We start from the raw sequence: 16,218 nt of genomic DNA, 5'->3' as shown, positions 1-16,218 counted from the left end.
ATTGTCGCAGCCTGGCTGCTGCTGGGAGGAGCAGAGGAATCTGAGGAACAACTGAGCTGGGTTGGTCCTGCTTTAAGAAAGGGGACTGGAAAACCACTCCTAAAAGAAGAAAAGGCTTTTGTGCTGGCAGGTCTCCCTGGGGTGGCTTTTAGCTGGTGGTGTGGCCAGTGGCAGGGATGGCAGACACAGAAGGGACAACAGGGACACTGCTCTCTTCAGTCCTAGGCACAGCAAGGCCAGTGCTCTCTTCAGTCCAGTGGGTTGTGGCACTTCAGTTTCCATTGCAAATCTGCAGTTTTGGGAAACTGCTGGTTTTCCCTAGCCAGCCCCAGCCCCAGAGCCAGGCAGCCTTGGTGAGGATGTGAAACCTGACTGCCCAGCACTGCATCCAGTGCTGGGATGGGCACTTCTGCTTGCCCAGGGCCCCAGGGGCCTGTGTCTTGACAGGAGGAAGAGTGTTTTGCTGGTGACACAGTTGCTCCCATAGAAGCTTTTGGCTCTTCAGGACTAGGCTGCAGCCTCCACCCCAGCAAGCCCAGCCTCTGATCCCTGAGGCCTGACCAGGTCTCTCTGTACCCCCTGAACTTTGCCATTCTCCCTCTGGGACATTTCAGGCTTGTGACTTAGCCCTCACCACTGAATTCCCAAGTCTCATTTACAATCTAGAATGACACAGTTTTGATCCCTTTGCTGAACACTATTATTCAACAGGACAGTAATTTAATAAGGGACTCACGTATTTAGGCAAATCAAGATGTTCTCACTAAATCGAAATCCTCTCTCTCTCTGCGCCCTCTTAGGAATTGCTTCCAATTTTTCATGCCCTGTGGTTTTCCTTCAGAAGCAGGTGTCCTCTTTGGGGCTCTTCTTGGCTCCTTTAATTTCTTTTGTAAGGTTCAGTGATGAGAAATAATGCGGAAATAGTCCCATAGGAATGCAAGTGTCCCTGGTGTCAGCATCAACTGAACTGGGTAGACTTTGGTGGATCAGAAGTGATGGTGTCAAAAAAATAAGCAAGCCAAACCCAGGGTGACAAATGAGACCCATACAAAAAAACCCCAGGAACTGCAATTTTCACCAGGCTGTCACACTTCAGAAGCATTTTGTGGACTGAGGTTTTGTGCCTATGGGAATGTCCATGATCTGAATCAGAGCTCTAAATTCAGACTGATGCTGCCTCATGTCAGTCCCTCTGCCAAACCAGTGCTCCCACCCAGGAATGGAGCACACCCAAGAGTGGGGAGGGAAGGAGGACAATGGAGTGACCCAGGAGGTCAGTGGGTGGTGAAAGGAGAGGAGCATGGAGCAGAGGAGCATGTTGTGAGAGGAAAAGCAGATTGCTGCTGTGGGGAAGGGAACGTGCACAATCAAAGTCTTGACCACTCTTCAGTTTCCTCTTCTCTCAACCTATGAGAGCTCTTTTTTTTTTGGAAACAAATGTGTTTTCCGGGTTCACACGAGCTTGCTAAGGCTGTGCAAAAAGTGTGAGTAACCAGCCCACATAAGCTGTGGAGCCTCCTTGGAGCCCAGCTGGCTAGGCTGCCAGCACAGAGTGCCTGCACTGGGGCAGCCCAAGTTCTCCCAAGCTGGAAGTTTGCCCACATATCTTGTGCTCGGTTGTCCCCTGTGCCCTGAGGAGTCCTGCAGAGCTCCAGTCAGTGCTAAAGTGATCCCCACACATCCCCTGCAGCCAAGCTGGGCTCAGCTCTGGCCATCCTGGAGCTGCAGAGGGATCTGGTTGCACACCACGTCCTTCAGCTGGGAGCTTGTTCAGGACTGGATACTCTCCGCCTTCAGGAAAACCTTCTGAGTTACTAAATTGGTCCTGCCTGCTGCTGTTTGACGGGTGTGATGCTTGGAGTGTGTCTGCAGTGAAAGGCTTGCTAAAGTATAAAGTTTTAATGAAGAGTTGCCTAGTAGGAGAGCAGTATCGTCTGACACGCTTGTTAAAAAAGTCCTGTTTAAAGGACCAAAGCACCAGCTCCAGGTCTTTTCAAGGCCTGGGAGTGGCAAGTGCTCTTCTGTGGCATAGAGTAGAGCTGTTTGAAATCCAGAGAGGTGGGAGAGCAGGGAATTGTCATCCCATGCTTTGATAAACAGGTACCTGCTAAATCATCAGAGGCCTAAAAAGCAGCTGGGATAAAAGCCAACACTTTCTTTGTCCTGAGTGCCCAGAGCCCTTGGCCAAGTACAGCCATGCTACAGCTGGTGTCAGCCCTGGAACTGCAGGGAGAGCAAAATACACCTAAAGGCTTGGGAGGGTCATGGACAGAGCAGGCACTGTCAGGGGAGCTGGGGTCCCTGCTGGGTCAGTGGGCACACGGTGGGATTTAGGACCTGAGCAGGGACACTGAGCACACACTCGCTCCTTCCATTTTCCTTTGTTACTCATCCTGCGGGCCCCAGCACGGAAAACATGAAGCTCCAGCTACATCCCTTCCCAGTCGGATGTTGCTCACAGTGTACGTGCCCGCAGGAAGCCGAGGGCTGCCCAAAGCAACAGCAACATCCACACAAACTCTGCTGCTGGAGCGGAGCTATTGTGCTGGACATCCTGCAGGGACACATCTGCGGGGGCCAGCGCACGCTGGGAGCAAAGGGACCTGAATGCTGCTCCATCCTGCTGTCTGAGCCCATCTCCAGTCCTGAAGGCATCCCATGCCCATCCCAGATGAGCATGCTGAGTCTCCCCATCCCATGCTGAGTTCCCAGCAGGTCCCAGGCCCTGGTGCTGTGTTGCCGTGGCAGTTTGAGCTGGACTCTGTCCATCTTCAGAGCGTCTCTGCTTCCACAGGTGAGCGCTGCACTAGAAACCTCTCATTTCAGTCTGGTGTTAGGGGTTGAGTGGGGTATCCCACCACGGGGGTGCTGGATATTCTACCCCACGCCTCCTGGGACTCTGCCAAAGTGAAATGTCCTTGAAAGTAAAGCAGGAGTCAGACCCCAAACCTCAGTGTGTGACATGGCAAAGTGCTTGAATTCATATAGAAGAGCCTCTGTCTTGCCCACTGACAGGATCCACCTTGCCTTGTCCCTGTACATCCTGCTCCACTGCCCAGGAGCAGCGCTCAGCCCACAGGCAGGGCTTGCTGCTCCCCAGCCTCTTTTGAAGAGCAGAGAAACCTCCTGGGTGTATGGTGTGCTTAGTCTGTGTAGGGGACATGGGGTTGCTTCATGGCACCATGTTGGACTGATCCCCTTGTGCTGAGATCCCCACGTGCCGTCCTCGCTTGACTGGCAGCATCCCCGCTGAGTCTGTTCTGCCCGGAGCAGCAGTGGCTAATCCAGACCTTGGAGAAAGGACTTTCTTAACCTACTTAACTGTGAAGGCACACGCTTCTTGGGGGCATCCCTTGAGGCAGCTGGCTGGGGAGGCTTCTGAGTGTTGGGGACATTCCTCAGGAGTGCTGCAAGGAGGGACCTCAAGGACATGTGGGCAAGCATTATTTCCAGATTCTGTCCCAGGGGCTGGCAAGGCTTGTCATTCCCCAGGACACCTTGCCCTGGGATGTCAGGGATGGCAGAGACGTGCCAGCACAGCAGTCTCTCTGCTGGTATGGCACATGTCCCACAGCTCTGGGTGACACTGCTGGCACTTGATGAGATGCCCACGATGTGCTGCACATCACCAGAACCACCAATCTAGTAGAGCTTTCTGAGGAGGAGCAGCCTGTTGCCAAGTGTTGATCAAAAGCCAGGCTCCATCCCCAAGTGATGTCCAACTCCACAGCTGCACTTCTGACAGCTGGCACCCAACTGTGGGGCAGTGGTGCCCACCTCACTGTGCCCTCACAGGGTCACTGCTGCAGCACTGGGTGTCACACAGCTCCCAGCCAGCCTAGCCCTGCTCCAGGTGAATACAAACACCCTTTGTAAGCCACAGGGGAGCCCAGCAGACCATGGGCAGGTGTCTGATGGCTGGCTAGTGCAGGAGATGGCCTGTGGGCCCCAAGACACTTGCTTAGCCCAAGTTGCAAAATCCTTACTCTTTCCAGGGCTTCTTGTGCCAGTGTTGAATTTTGGCCCTCTAAAGCCTTAGCTCTGAACAAGACTAGCACCAGCAGCTGGGCCTTACTACAGCTGGACACAGCCTTATCTCATTTTCATTAGGGATACATTTCCTCTTTCTCCAGGGTGTCCCCATGCCGTGCTGGCTCCACAGCAGGAGTCAACAAAGGTGTACCTGCCTCGCCTGAGCGGTCTGGGCTGGTGACTCCATTCCCGTCACCTCTTCCAGGGCTGCATCAGCTCCCCCTGAGCTAAGGCCCTGGCCTGTGATAAACACCCTCCTTTTGGTGTCCTTTGAAAGTTGTCCTTGCCTGCTGCCAGGCTGGGAAGTGCAGCAGGGATGCTGTGAGGCTGTGGTGGCTTTCCCAGCCTGGCACACTGAGCTCAGCTCCAGCTCTCTCATGGCTGCTGCAGGCACTGCCCAGTCAGTCCTGCTGGTGCATGGAGCAGGGTTTTGGGGGTCTGTTCCTTAATCTGGAGCAGAGAGGATCACCAGGCTATGGACAGCCAGCACCACCTGTGCTCCTCCCTTCCTTCCCAAACTGAGTACCCCCAACCAGAGGGGTGAGTGGAAACAGCAGAGTGAGCCCCACAGTGCTAAAGGACAGTCCCTAAATGATTGGGGGAGCACAGCAGGGTCTCTCTTCTAGTGGTAGGTCTGTGTTGGAGGCACCAGCTTGGCACGAATCCAGCCCAAACCCACCAAACTCGTTTGTTTGGCGTGGGGAGAGGCAGTGCCCAGGCAGCATGGGGCCACGGCATGTCCCCTCCCTGCAGCAGGATCCGGGTGGCTGCCAGCAGCGGTGCCACAAGGAGAGGCTTGGTCTGTGCCACCTCCTTCCTCAGTGTGAGCAAGGGCCAGCTCCTTGCTCAAGCATTCCTTGAGCTGCAAGGTGGCTGGAGGAGCAGCAGTGGGAGGGAAGGAGCAGTGTTTGGGAGGAGAAGGGAAAACCGAGGGACAGAGAGCGTTTGTGACAAGGCTGCTCTGTGCGGCGGGAGCTGATGAGCTTTGGTGCTTGGGAAAACGTCCAGCACGGGGCTGGCGCGGTGAGGTCCCGGTGCCGGAGGGAGCTGCTCCCTCGGGCCGGGCAGTGGAGCCGGGGGGAGACGGCACCGGGGGGCACCTTTCATGGCAGGGGACAGGGAGGCGGCTGCACAGCGCTGCCTTGTCCGGCCCAGCTCTCCCTGCAGACAGGCATTGTGTCCAGCCCTGCCAGATGTCTGGCTCGTCAAGGGCTCTGGTCGAGGCAGGGACCCAGGGAGGGAGCGTGGAGGGTGGACACTTTGTCTGGTACATAACGAGGTTTGCCTTAGCAAAGGAAGACAGGAAATAGAGCGTCTTAACTGGAACCTGGCCAGCCCCAGTGCACTGCGGCCCGCAGCCACGTTGCTTTTTTTCTTTCTTATGCATCTTGGAGGCAAACACTGGGCAGGACCTGGAGAAAATGGGCTTCGTGCTCTGACTGTGTGAGCAGTGCGGGGCCAGGGCCTCTCCTGCCACTCACCACCCAGTCCTGGGTGCAGGATCCCTGCAGTGGTGCTCCCTTGTCCCTAATGAGTGTGGCTCTAACACCCAGCACTGGCCCCCCCACAGGGCCCCCATTCCCACTCGGTCTCTAATTTGTATTAAGTATCCCTTCCTCACAGGCTTTCCTCCTCCCCTTCTTCTCCCTTCTTGTCTCTTTTGTGAGTGAATAATTTATGGCACTTTTCATCTTCCTGGCTGTTGTTCCAGGCGGGCGGCAGTGGGATGCTCTGTGCCCTCCTGACGGCCACTCCCAGGCTGGGTGTGCAGCTCCATCCTTTTCCGGTGCCACGGCAGGCTGGAAATGGGACAGACCCACCCACGAGCCACAGGAAGACTCAGGTGTGGCAGAACCACTGCCATCACCCGTGGAACCATAGCAGGCAGGGCAATGGCTGGTGGATCCATGACGGCCCATGAGGTGTGGTGGCTTTCCACAAGGGTCACTGGTGGGACCTGGCATGGCTGTGACACCCACAACCGCCCAGGCAGGTGGGCAGCAGCCAAGGGAGGGCCGCTCCAAGGCCGGCCAGGGGTCCCATGGCAGCGGGATGTGGGCAGAGCCGGGTGGACCCCGGCCCAGTGCATGGTGCGGGGCTGCGGCGAGGTTTCCGTGGGCCGCTGGCTCTTACATAAGCTCATTGTTTCCTGAGTCAAAAGAGGTTTTGTCTCCGCTCTGGAGATGTGACAGGAGGAGGAACAATTTGCCCCATTCATCTTTAACTCTGCTCTGGAGAGTGGTGCGGTGGCCTGCGCCGGCAGAGACGTTAAACCCAACCACTTCCCCGCCATAAAATCTCCCGGGGAGCAGGTGTTGGAAATCGCCCCTTCCCCTCCTGATCTCCTCAAATCCAGCGCCACAGAAATCAAGGATAATCCAGCAGCCTCTTCAAAATGAAAACGCTGAGCCCTGATTAATTCATTTAATAAGTGACTGATCCCCTCCTCCCCCAGCACCGCGGCCCAAGAAGCCATTTTGCTTCTTGCTCTCCTGGGCTGATGCCGGGGAGATGCCGGGGCTGCAGCAGAGGCACCAGGCTGCTCCCCCACAGCCACCTCACCAGCCTCACCACGTGTCTTGTCGTGCTCTCTGCAGAGGGGCCAAAGAGGGCAGCACTCCATGGACCTCAGGGCCAGCTGCCTCTGTTGGGCTCTCCAGCCTCACCTCTCCTGCACAGTGCCAGGGGCTGCTCCACCTCCGTGCAGCCCAAGGAGCCCCAGCTCGAGGGGATTAAGCAGGAGAACGAAATAGTCCCGTTTTCCAACCGAAAGATCAAACCGGTTAGAAGTGACATTGTTTTTGCAGTTCCATCTGCTTCAATTAGGGCACGGGGGTGGAGCAGGGGGGCTCCCAATTATCCTCATTAGAGGGGCTCCTCGTGCAGCCAAGCTCCAGCCGTGAGCAGGGAGCTCACCAGGCTCGTGCTGGTTGATAATGAATATATTCATGGCTGCACAGCCTGGCCTTGCTCGCCTGCTGCTGCTGGAGCGCGGCTCCTGACATGTGCTTTGGGCACTGCTGGGAGATGAGGAAAACCTCTTCAAGCTCAGGAGCTTGGTGGGTTTTGCTGAAATGGAGTGTGGTCAACACAGCCCCACCACTGCTCAGAGTCCTGACACAGCTGCCAAAGCAAGGCAGGAGCCTAAATGGTCCCAGCACCCAGGGTGGGAATGCTCCTGCTCCCTCTCCCACAGGTCTTGCTCCCCAGCTCCTCTCAGGAATGGCTGTGGGCTGGAGATAACACAGTGAAGCTGCCCAGGGAGCAGCTTCATCCCCATCCCCATCCTCATCCCCATCCCTGGCCCATCCACCCCAACAAGGAGACTGCAGTTCCCTCCTGAGCTCATCTGCATTTTTAAGCTGGTTGAGGCCATTCTCACTTGGACCCAAGCAATCACCAGTTTGAATTTGTGGCCATTTCTCTGCTCACAATAGTGAGATTAACCCACCACTTTGTGTATGGAACTTCTGTTAGAGCATAACATGTAAAAATACAGAAATAAGAAAATATCTGTAGCTCGTGGGTTAAAAAACCTCTTTATTTACATACATCCATCCTCATATAAACTAAATTGTTCTTTTAGTAGGTGCTGGCTACTGATACAAGATTCCCATTTCATTTCCTTATCCCACCTGGCAGGTTCCTAGAGACGTCTTCCTCTTTGTTTGCAATGTCTTTTGCCTGTAGCAAACCCAGGGTTCGTAAATGCAGCAGCATCGGGTGGAAACCTGACATGCAGCTGCTGCTGTGTGTGTTTTGTGTGACACAAAAGAAAACCTGAGACGTGTAGGAATCAGGGCGGTCCAGGTGTCACCCCCAGGATCCTGTCTGGTGTCAGCAGCCACTGCAGGACTGTCCCTGCCTGCAGGAATGGGGGGCCAGACTTGGGGGCTGTGAGGAGGCTGGAGGTGGATGGGCAAGGGCAGAGTGGGATGCCCAGGGGGAGTGGGGAGTAGTTAAGGCAGACTGGGGATGTCTGGAGTTGCTCATAGCATGCTGAGGATGCTTTCATCCCTGCAGGGGTGCCCACAGGAGGTTGGGGATGCCCAGGACAGGTTTGGGGATGCTCAGGGCACCTGCACATTGTTCTCCCAGGTGACCAGAGAGGCAAACGCCTCTCTTGGTGCCCTTGCCTGGCAGGGATTTTGTGCCATGGTGGGCCCCCAGTCCTGTTGGTGCAGGCAGCCATGCCAGGGGAGCTGAGGGAGGAGGTCCCCACCATCATCCTGGCCATGGCGCCGATTGGCCCAGCGCTGTTGCTGTGGCTGTGCCCGGGCCGATGGCGGGGCCTGGCCTACAGCTCGTGCCTCCGTGCTTGGGAATAATTCTCCTTAATCCTTCCGAGAGGCATCGCTGGATGAGACTGGAGCCTCCCTCTGGGAGCCCCATCTCCCCTGGCGCAGAGAGCAGTGCTGGGGGAGGGACAGCCGCCATCCTGGGCAGGGAGGCCTCTGTGCCCCCAGCCACCTGCCCGCTCCTGCTGGGGCCACAGCCAAGCCAGCACTGCTCCTGCACCCGTGCCAAGGGACACCAAAACCTTGGGGGGCTCAGCACCAGACCAGTGCCCTGGGCCAAGAGGGGTGTGGGGGGCAGAGGTGGCAGTGCCCCCAACATCCTGCCCCTCCAGATGCTGCAGCAACCTGTGGACGTGGTCTGGGATGCAGCCCCACCATTGCATACACTTTGACAGGAGAATCAAGCTGGTTTTGGAGAGCAGGCTTGGAGGGTGGGCCTGGATAAGTGCTTCCTGCTGAGCCCCTCTGGAGCCCCGCACTCCCTGGCACAGAGAGCTGGCACCCAGGGCTTTTGCCAGGACCCAGCCCCGTGGTGGGGCGGGTGACGCCTGCCACCAGCCCGGAGCACTCAGCACACAAACACCACCCCTGGATTAGGTCAGCTCTGGTCATCGCTCAGACGAATAAGTGGATCAGCACAAGGGAAAGGAGGGGGAGGGAGCTCTGCTGAGCGGGGAGCTCCAGTAGGCCCCTTTTAATTTAGGGGCTCATGGGGCCAGGAGCCGCCTTGGCACAGGCGCGAGGCCGGGCAGGGAGCGCTGCCGGGGTGACTGGGGACACGCGGCGGCAGCCCTGGCTGGCCCCACAGTCGGCTGGGATGCCCCAGTGTCCTCAAGTGTGTTTATTTTAAGGGATACAAAGTCCCGGGCCACCGCAGGGTCACCTCAGCACTCGCCCAGCCTGGCAGGAAAGTTTCCCGCAGGTGCTGGCCGGGGGAGGAGGAGGAGGAGGGTGGATGGCAGCAGCTGGGCACCATCCCGCCGCCCTGCTCCCGCACACCTTTGGACCTGGTGCCCATGTGCCAGCAGCCATCGGCCGGGGCTGCGGCCGCCCCAGAGCCCTGGCCCATTGTCCCAGGGTGGCCGGGCCGGGCGTGGGGACTGGGGACGGCCATCTGCTCCTCGCTGCCGACAGCTTCTTTGTTCACCGCCCGGCGCACGCTGGCGCAGGAAGCGGCTCCCACGTGCTTCGCCCTTTCCCTCTCGCAGAGGCACCTAATGAAATAAAGGATTTAGTGCGGCGAGGGGGAGGGAAGGGAACAGGCTGAGCAGTTTGAAATGTCGTGCCTGGCCCCAGGGCTGGGCTCCCTGGCCAGGTGCAGGCAGGGTGGGTGCAGGCAGTGCTGGGCTCTCTGCCACTGCTGGGCTGTTCTTGGGGAGACGCCACGGTGGGAGCAGGCACAGGCAGGGGCATGGTGTCAGGGCCTGGGGTGTGAATGAATGCAGGCAAGATCTGTGCACTGGGTGTGTGTGGCACTGCCATTGCCAGGGCCCTGACCTGTTTGTGTGGTGGGGAAAAGGCCTTGCATGTGCTGTGGGGATGGCTTTAGGGCATGTGGAAACTGGGAACAGGAGTGTAGGGTGTAGGTCACTTAGGCTTTGAGTGAGACAGGAAGGACATCATGCAGCCCCTGTCCCCTCCCTGCAGCAGCATGCCAAGGAGGAGCCTTGCTGGGTGGTGCCAGCTGTGAGCAGAGCTCCTAATGCTGCTTCCAGGCAGCATGGATTCAGGGTTTTCCCACCCAAGTGAGCCTGTCCTTGTGTGTCATCCCCATGGCCCAGCACTCTGCAGAGCTGCATGTTCCTTAACCACCAGTGCTGGAACTTGTCACTTCCCATTGCACCCAGCCCCAAACTGGGCCAGGAGGATGGCAGGGGACCTGGCAGGGAGAGGCAGTGCCCCTTTCTCCTCCCTGCAATGCAAACAGAAACTGAAAAGGACCAAATTCCAAAGTTCTTATTCAAGCCTAGGCACCATGGACGAGGGCGGAGGCGTTGGGACTGTCACCTGCAGAGGGATGGGTGGCTCGGGCATGGGGCACGGCAATACCTGGTGTGCTTTGAGAGATGAGGGAATGACAATGACCTTGCAGGAATGGACACCAGCACCTGCTGCATCCCAGGGCCCAAAGTGCAGCAGTGCCAGCCTAACTCCCAGTGGCAACTCAGCCACCAAGTGAGCCCAGGACGTAGGGTGCCAAGGGGGTGACACACATTGTTCCTTGCAGATGACTCCTCGTCAGAGAGCTGCAGCGGGAATGGCTCCTCCACCCTGAACCCCTCCACCTCCAGCAGCACGCAGGGCGACAGCGCCTTCCCCGAAATGAACGGCAATGGCACCGCAGCCCCCATGGACTTCACTGCCTCTGCTGAGGACCAGCCCATCAACCTCTGTGACAAGCTCACCCCTGCCCACATCACCCCCTCCTACCAGTCTGACAGCTGCAGTGCCGACGGGTTGCGCAGCAGGGTCAAGTACGGGGTGAAGACCACAGCAGAGGTACGGCCTGGGATGCTCTGGGAGAGCCAGGGACAGCCCCACAGCCCATCTGCCCCAGGGCTGGGCACTGCAGTGGGCTCACCTCACCCCGACCAGCTGTGTCACAGCCACCATGTGACAAAGAGCCCATTCATGCTGGATCAGGCAATGTTTGCCACAGGATCAGGCAGAGCCATGGCCCCACCAGCCAGAGCTGTCATGGGGCCACCAAGTTATCACAGGCTGGCTGAGGCCACCATGCTCCCCCCTACCCAAAGCAGGCAGAGGTGACACACCTGGCCATGGGTTCATCTCCCTGGGTTGCAGGGGAGGGGTCAGACATAGTGAGACAAGGAGAAAGGGCAGGTGCATGGGGTGAGAGCTGCTGGTGGTAACCCCTGTCTCCTCTCAGTCCCCGCCGTACAGCTCTGGCAGCTATGACTCCATCAAGACAGAGGTGAGCGGCTGCCCCGAGGACCTGACTGTCGGCAGGGCCCCCACAGCTGATGAAGATGACGATGACCATGATGACCATGAAGACAATGATAAGATCAATGACTCAGAGGGGATGGACCCAGAGAGGCTAAAGGCCTTCAATGTAAGGAGAGCTCCACAGGGAGGGTGAGCCCACCTGCCTTCCGTCTCAGGGTTCCTACCATTCCCACCATTCGTCTCTTCTCTATTTGCAGATGTTCGTGCGCCTTTTTGTGGATGAGAACCTGGACAGGATGGTTCCCATCTCCAAGCAGCCCAAGGAAAAGATCCAGGCCATCATCGAGTCCTGCAGCCGGCAGTTCCCCGAGTTCCAGGAGCGGGCGCGCAAGCGCATCCGCACCTACCTCAAGTCCTGCCGCCGCATGAAGAAGAACGGGATGGAGATGGTGAGTGGCCACCCCAGTGCCCTGCCCTCAGTCCCAGTGCCCAGAGCAGCACATCCCTGAGCAGCCCCTCTGCTTGTGTCCCTGCAGACCAGGCCCACGCCGCCCCACCTGACCTCAGCCATGGCAGAGAACATCCTGGCCGCCGCCTGTGAGAGCGAAACGCGGAAAGCAGCCAAGAGGATGCGGCTGGAGATCTACCAGACCTCGCAGGTACAGTGCTGGCAGCTGGGGGTGGGCGGGAAACAGAGCTGGCAGTGTCCCATGGTGGGGTCAGAAGTCTTTCTGAAAGTCTGAGGGGCTGCAGAGCAGAGCCCTGTGGTGTGTCCTGAGGCCAGTGGGGATGGGAATGCTGGTTTGGATTGGGCACACTGCAGCTGCAGGACACCAGGCATCCCTGCACTGTCCATCCTGCTGGCCACAGAGGACAGCCAGGCTCCTCGCTGGAGCAGGTCTGTGTTTCCCCTGTGCAGGACGAACCGATCGCCCTAGACAAGCAGCACTCCAGAGACTCCACAGCCATCACCCACTCCTCCTACTCACTGCCAGCTTCATCTTACTCCCAAGACCCAGTCTACATCAATGGAAGCCTGAACTACAGCTACCGTGGCTACGGGTCCCTGGGGGGCAGCCTGCAGCCCCCCGCATCCCTCCAGACGGGCAACCACAGTAATGGTGAGTGGCTGTGCCAGGGGCACGGGGAGCCCACCCTGGAATCACCCCAGTGCACCGGGGGCTCCTGGCATCCCCACTGTGGGGTTGAGCTGGTTACTGGAGGAGAAGCAGGAGCTGCTCCCACAGAGCTCCCAGTCCTGGCAGCACCTCTCCCACCGCTGCACAGAGCTGCTCCAAAATCTCCTCTTGTCCCTTCTGTCTGGTGGCTCTGCTCACATCATCAGCAGGTGGTTAATTGTTGAACTGCACTTGGAAGGACGGTTTGGGTTGCACTGGTGGAGGGAAGGAGTGTCACTTAAAAAAAAAAAAAAGGAGAATTCATACCAGATTCTCTGTTAATTATTAACAGGGGCGGGCGCATATCGCTGCCCTGATCTCCTGCTGGTATGAGCAGTTCTGCTCTCGGGGATGGGGACAGGGTGGGGGGCACAGCCACAGCTCAGGAGGGCTCTGAGGGGCTGGGACTGCCTGGTGGCAGCTGAGAAAACAGGGCTGATGCTGCAGGGCAGTAAGGTGGAAGGGGAGAGTAGGCAGAGCTTGAGATTAGGAACAGGTGAACAGAGCAGAGTATCCTGGAGCAGGGTACACAGGAAGGCTCTGAGGTACCTGGTGACTCGCCCACACCTGGAGCAGGAGGTGTGGGATGAGGCCAAGTGCTCCCTCTGGCTCTGTCCTGCAGCAGTGCTGGCAGGAGGGGCTGGATCCCTTGCCAGTCCTTGCCCAGTCCTCCTGCAATCCCTGGGTTGCCACTGCCTGTCCTGGTGCACTCTGGTCTCCAGCCCCAGCCCACCCCGACGGGAGCCAGGATTTGGAAGGATGTGATTTCCGGAGGCCTGAGAGATGCCTGTCTGGGATTAACTCTTATCATCCCTTCCTAATGCTTCTTAACCCTGAATAAAGATCCTGTCCCGGCCTCCAGCTGCTGAGACCTAATCCTCACAGCAATGGTTCCTCCCCAGAGCAGCACAGCCACCCGGTCCCCACTGCCAGGCACCCTCCTTGGGCTCCTCCATGTGAGACAGTGAACGTGCAGGACGGTCCCTGAGCAGCCCCAGGAGGAGCACACAGCCCCTGGGTGCAGCACCCAGCAGCACCTCGCCTTCTTTCTTTCTAGAGGATTTTTAAACCTCTGATTTGCAGTTGTCTTTTTCCCAAGCTCTTGCCCAGTCCTTGAGAGGGAAGAGCGCTCTGCAAGGAGCTGCATCTTCTCCTCCCTCTGAGCAGAGGCCCCGCAGGGCTTTGCTGCCCAGAAGTGTCTTCACCCTCCATCCCCCACCTCAGGCAATTCTTGCTCAAGCCCGCATCCCTGCTCCCAGCTCCTTCCCCCTTGGTGAGCTGGGAAACAAGCTCAGGCTCAGTTTACTGCTGCCTTTTCTGCCCAGTGAAATTGCTTTCGCATGAGAGCCTCCTCCTTCTCCTCCTCCTCCTTCTCCTCCTCCTCCCCCACTTTGAAGCTCTGGCTCTCTTGGCATGGAACACTTCTGCTGGTGCTGCTCCTCCCGCAGCTCCAGCATTGCTTTCCTTGAATGCTTTCCATTCTGCCTGGGGCAATGAGCTTCCCTCCCTGCCACCATCACCAGTGCCACCCAGCTGCACTCAGGGCAGCTGAATTCTCCCATCCTGGTTTGCAAACAGCAGCAACACCCAGTCCTTGCTCCGTGTCCCTGGTGTCCCATGGCTGTCAGGCCACCCAGCAGGGGCTCAGCCATCCCAAAGTCTTTCTCCAGCATCACCAACTGCTCCATCAGCCTGCAGCACTTCAGCCCAGGGATCAGTTCAGTGTCTCCTTCCCTCCAGGCTGCAGCCTCAGCAGCCTCCTCTTTCTGACTACTATCACATCTCTAGTACATCTCTTGGCACTTCTTTCCTCATTTCCAATTGGTTGTGTGTTTCTTGCTCTTTGTTTTGCTTCTCTTAGTCCAACATGAAGCTAAGTCCACTTTTTCTCCTGCCTTTCTTTCTGGGTCACTCATCAAGATAAACCAGGGAAGCACAACCCATGTGGGATATTACTGCCCATATGCAGAGGGAAAACCAGAACCTGGAAGGTGATTTTGATGGTGCAGGTGCCAACATGAGCTGGCTTACCTCCCAGCAGACCCTCTCTTCACAGAGCTGTGAGCCAGGCTGCAGGACGGGATTTTTGTCATATTGGCTCTGAGGCCTCTTTATAGAATTGCAGAATTGTTTGGTTTGGAAGAAGCCTTGAAGTTGACTTCACTCCAACCCCCTGCCACAGGCAGGGACACTTTCCACTAGAGCAGATTGCTCCAAGCCCTGTCCAACCTGGCCTTGAACATTTCCAGGGATGGGGCAGCCACAGCTTCTCTGGGCAACCTGTGCCAGAAACTCACCAATCTCACAGAGAATAATTTCTTCCCAGTATCCCATCTAAGCCTTCCCTCTGTGAGGGTGAAACCATTGCCCCTTGTTCTGTCATTCCATGCCCTGGTCCAAAGTCTCTCCCCAGCTCTCTTGGAGCCCCTTTAGGTACTGAAAGGAGCTCTGAGGTCTCTGTAGAGGCAGAACAACCCTAATTCCCTCAGCCTGTCCCTCTAGCAGAGATGCTCCAACCTTTTTATTATCTCTGTGGGCTCCTCTGGACCTGTGTTCCTGTTGCAGAGGCAGTGAGTGGCTGCTCTGGTGTCTGAGAGGGATCAGGAGCTCCTCACGTTATCCAGGCACTGTGGGAACCTTCCAAGTGCTGCAGAGGTCTGGAATCACAGCAGGATGAGCATGGGGAGTGTTGCTGTGCCTGAGCCTCCCTCTCCCTTTTCCTTGGCAGGTCCGACGGATCTCAGCATGAAAGGTGGGGCCTCCAGCACAGCCCCGTCCAACAGCACCAGCCGGGGCATGCAGGCGGCGCAGCTCAGCCCCACGGAGATCAGCGCCGTGCGGCAGCTCATCGCCGGCTACCGGGAGTCGGCGGCGTTCCTGCTCCGCTCTGCAGACGAACTGGAAAACCTCATTTTACAGCAGAACTGACTCCCCGTGTCCTCATCGCTCCTCGGTCGACGAGACAATTTGTACCTGCTAGAGAGAGGCTCCCGGCGGTGTCCTGCTCAGGACCAGCATCGTCCTCCCGCCACGTGGTGGGCACACGTAGTTTTAGAAGGTGGGATCCTAAAGACCTGTTTTCTTTTACACTCCAAGCACCTGGGACTTCAGGCACAAGGACACGTTTTGGAACCGTACCAACAGCCGTGCCTCCGGCCGACCAGAAGCCAACCCTGCAGCTTGGAAGGATGTGGGACTTTGAAGGGCAGAAGGGAGCCTGGGGAGGTTTGGGGCTGCAGATGTATTTAGAATAACCTTTGTGGACCCAAATGTTAGATTCCCATCCCTGGATAATTTCCAAGTCTTAGGTGAGCTGAATCACATATTTATTGAGAAATGGACCCTCCTCTCCCCTTAGTAATTTATTTTTCTGAAAATGGATTCTTTTGAGTTTGTACAGATTGCCAGTTTTTTGTCTGTCTGATCAGAAGGAATTTATTCCTGTGAAATAACACATTCCATATCACTACACTACTAATTTCCAGGCAGCTCTGCCTGTTTCTCTGGTGAACCCTTGTCCCACAGGGAGCAAGTTTGCCATCCAGCCCTTGACATCGAGGCTGCTCAGCCTCCAGTGAGCGTAGGTGGGAGCTGAACAGCAGCGCAAGCGTCCTGCTTAGGCCTTTGTTCTAAGAGGTCCCGTAGCAGCAGTGGGGTCTGAACCTCCCGCAGAGACTCGGCAAGCTCAGCAGACCTCCGGCTGGAAGGACATCTCACACTCATTAAACTCACTGCAGATAAGAGAAGGAAGGAAGAAAGGAAGGAGATACCTGAGAAACACTGTCTTGCGGTCACCATCC

General features: G+C 57.2%; 1 protein-coding gene across 1 annotated transcript in view; it reads left to right on the top strand.

The window, feature by feature from the left end:
- Positions 1 to 16,218, top strand: part of NOL4L (nucleolar protein 4 like) — a 59,242-nt gene extending 43,024 nt beyond the window's left edge. The window contains exons 6-11 of the mRNA XM_059480714.1: positions 10,558 to 10,829; positions 11,221 to 11,406; positions 11,498 to 11,689; positions 11,777 to 11,899; positions 12,160 to 12,361; positions 15,147 to 16,218. Coding sequence (XP_059336697.1) covers positions 10,558 to 10,829; positions 11,221 to 11,406; positions 11,498 to 11,689; positions 11,777 to 11,899; positions 12,160 to 12,361; positions 15,147 to 15,346 — 1,175 coding nt within the window. The 3' untranslated portion in view covers positions 15,347 to 16,218. The remainder of the gene's footprint in view (positions 1 to 10,557; positions 10,830 to 11,220; positions 11,407 to 11,497; positions 11,690 to 11,776; positions 11,900 to 12,159; positions 12,362 to 15,146) is intronic.

This window comes from Ammospiza nelsoni, chromosome 12 (assembly GCF_027579445.1).
Source record: "Ammospiza nelsoni isolate bAmmNel1 chromosome 12, bAmmNel1.pri, whole genome shotgun sequence".
In the NCBI taxonomy this organism is placed as follows: Eukaryota; Metazoa; Chordata; class Aves; order Passeriformes; family Passerellidae; genus Ammospiza; species Ammospiza nelsoni.
Note: the sequence above shows the minus strand (reverse complement) of the source record. Positions and strands in the feature narration are given on the sequence as shown.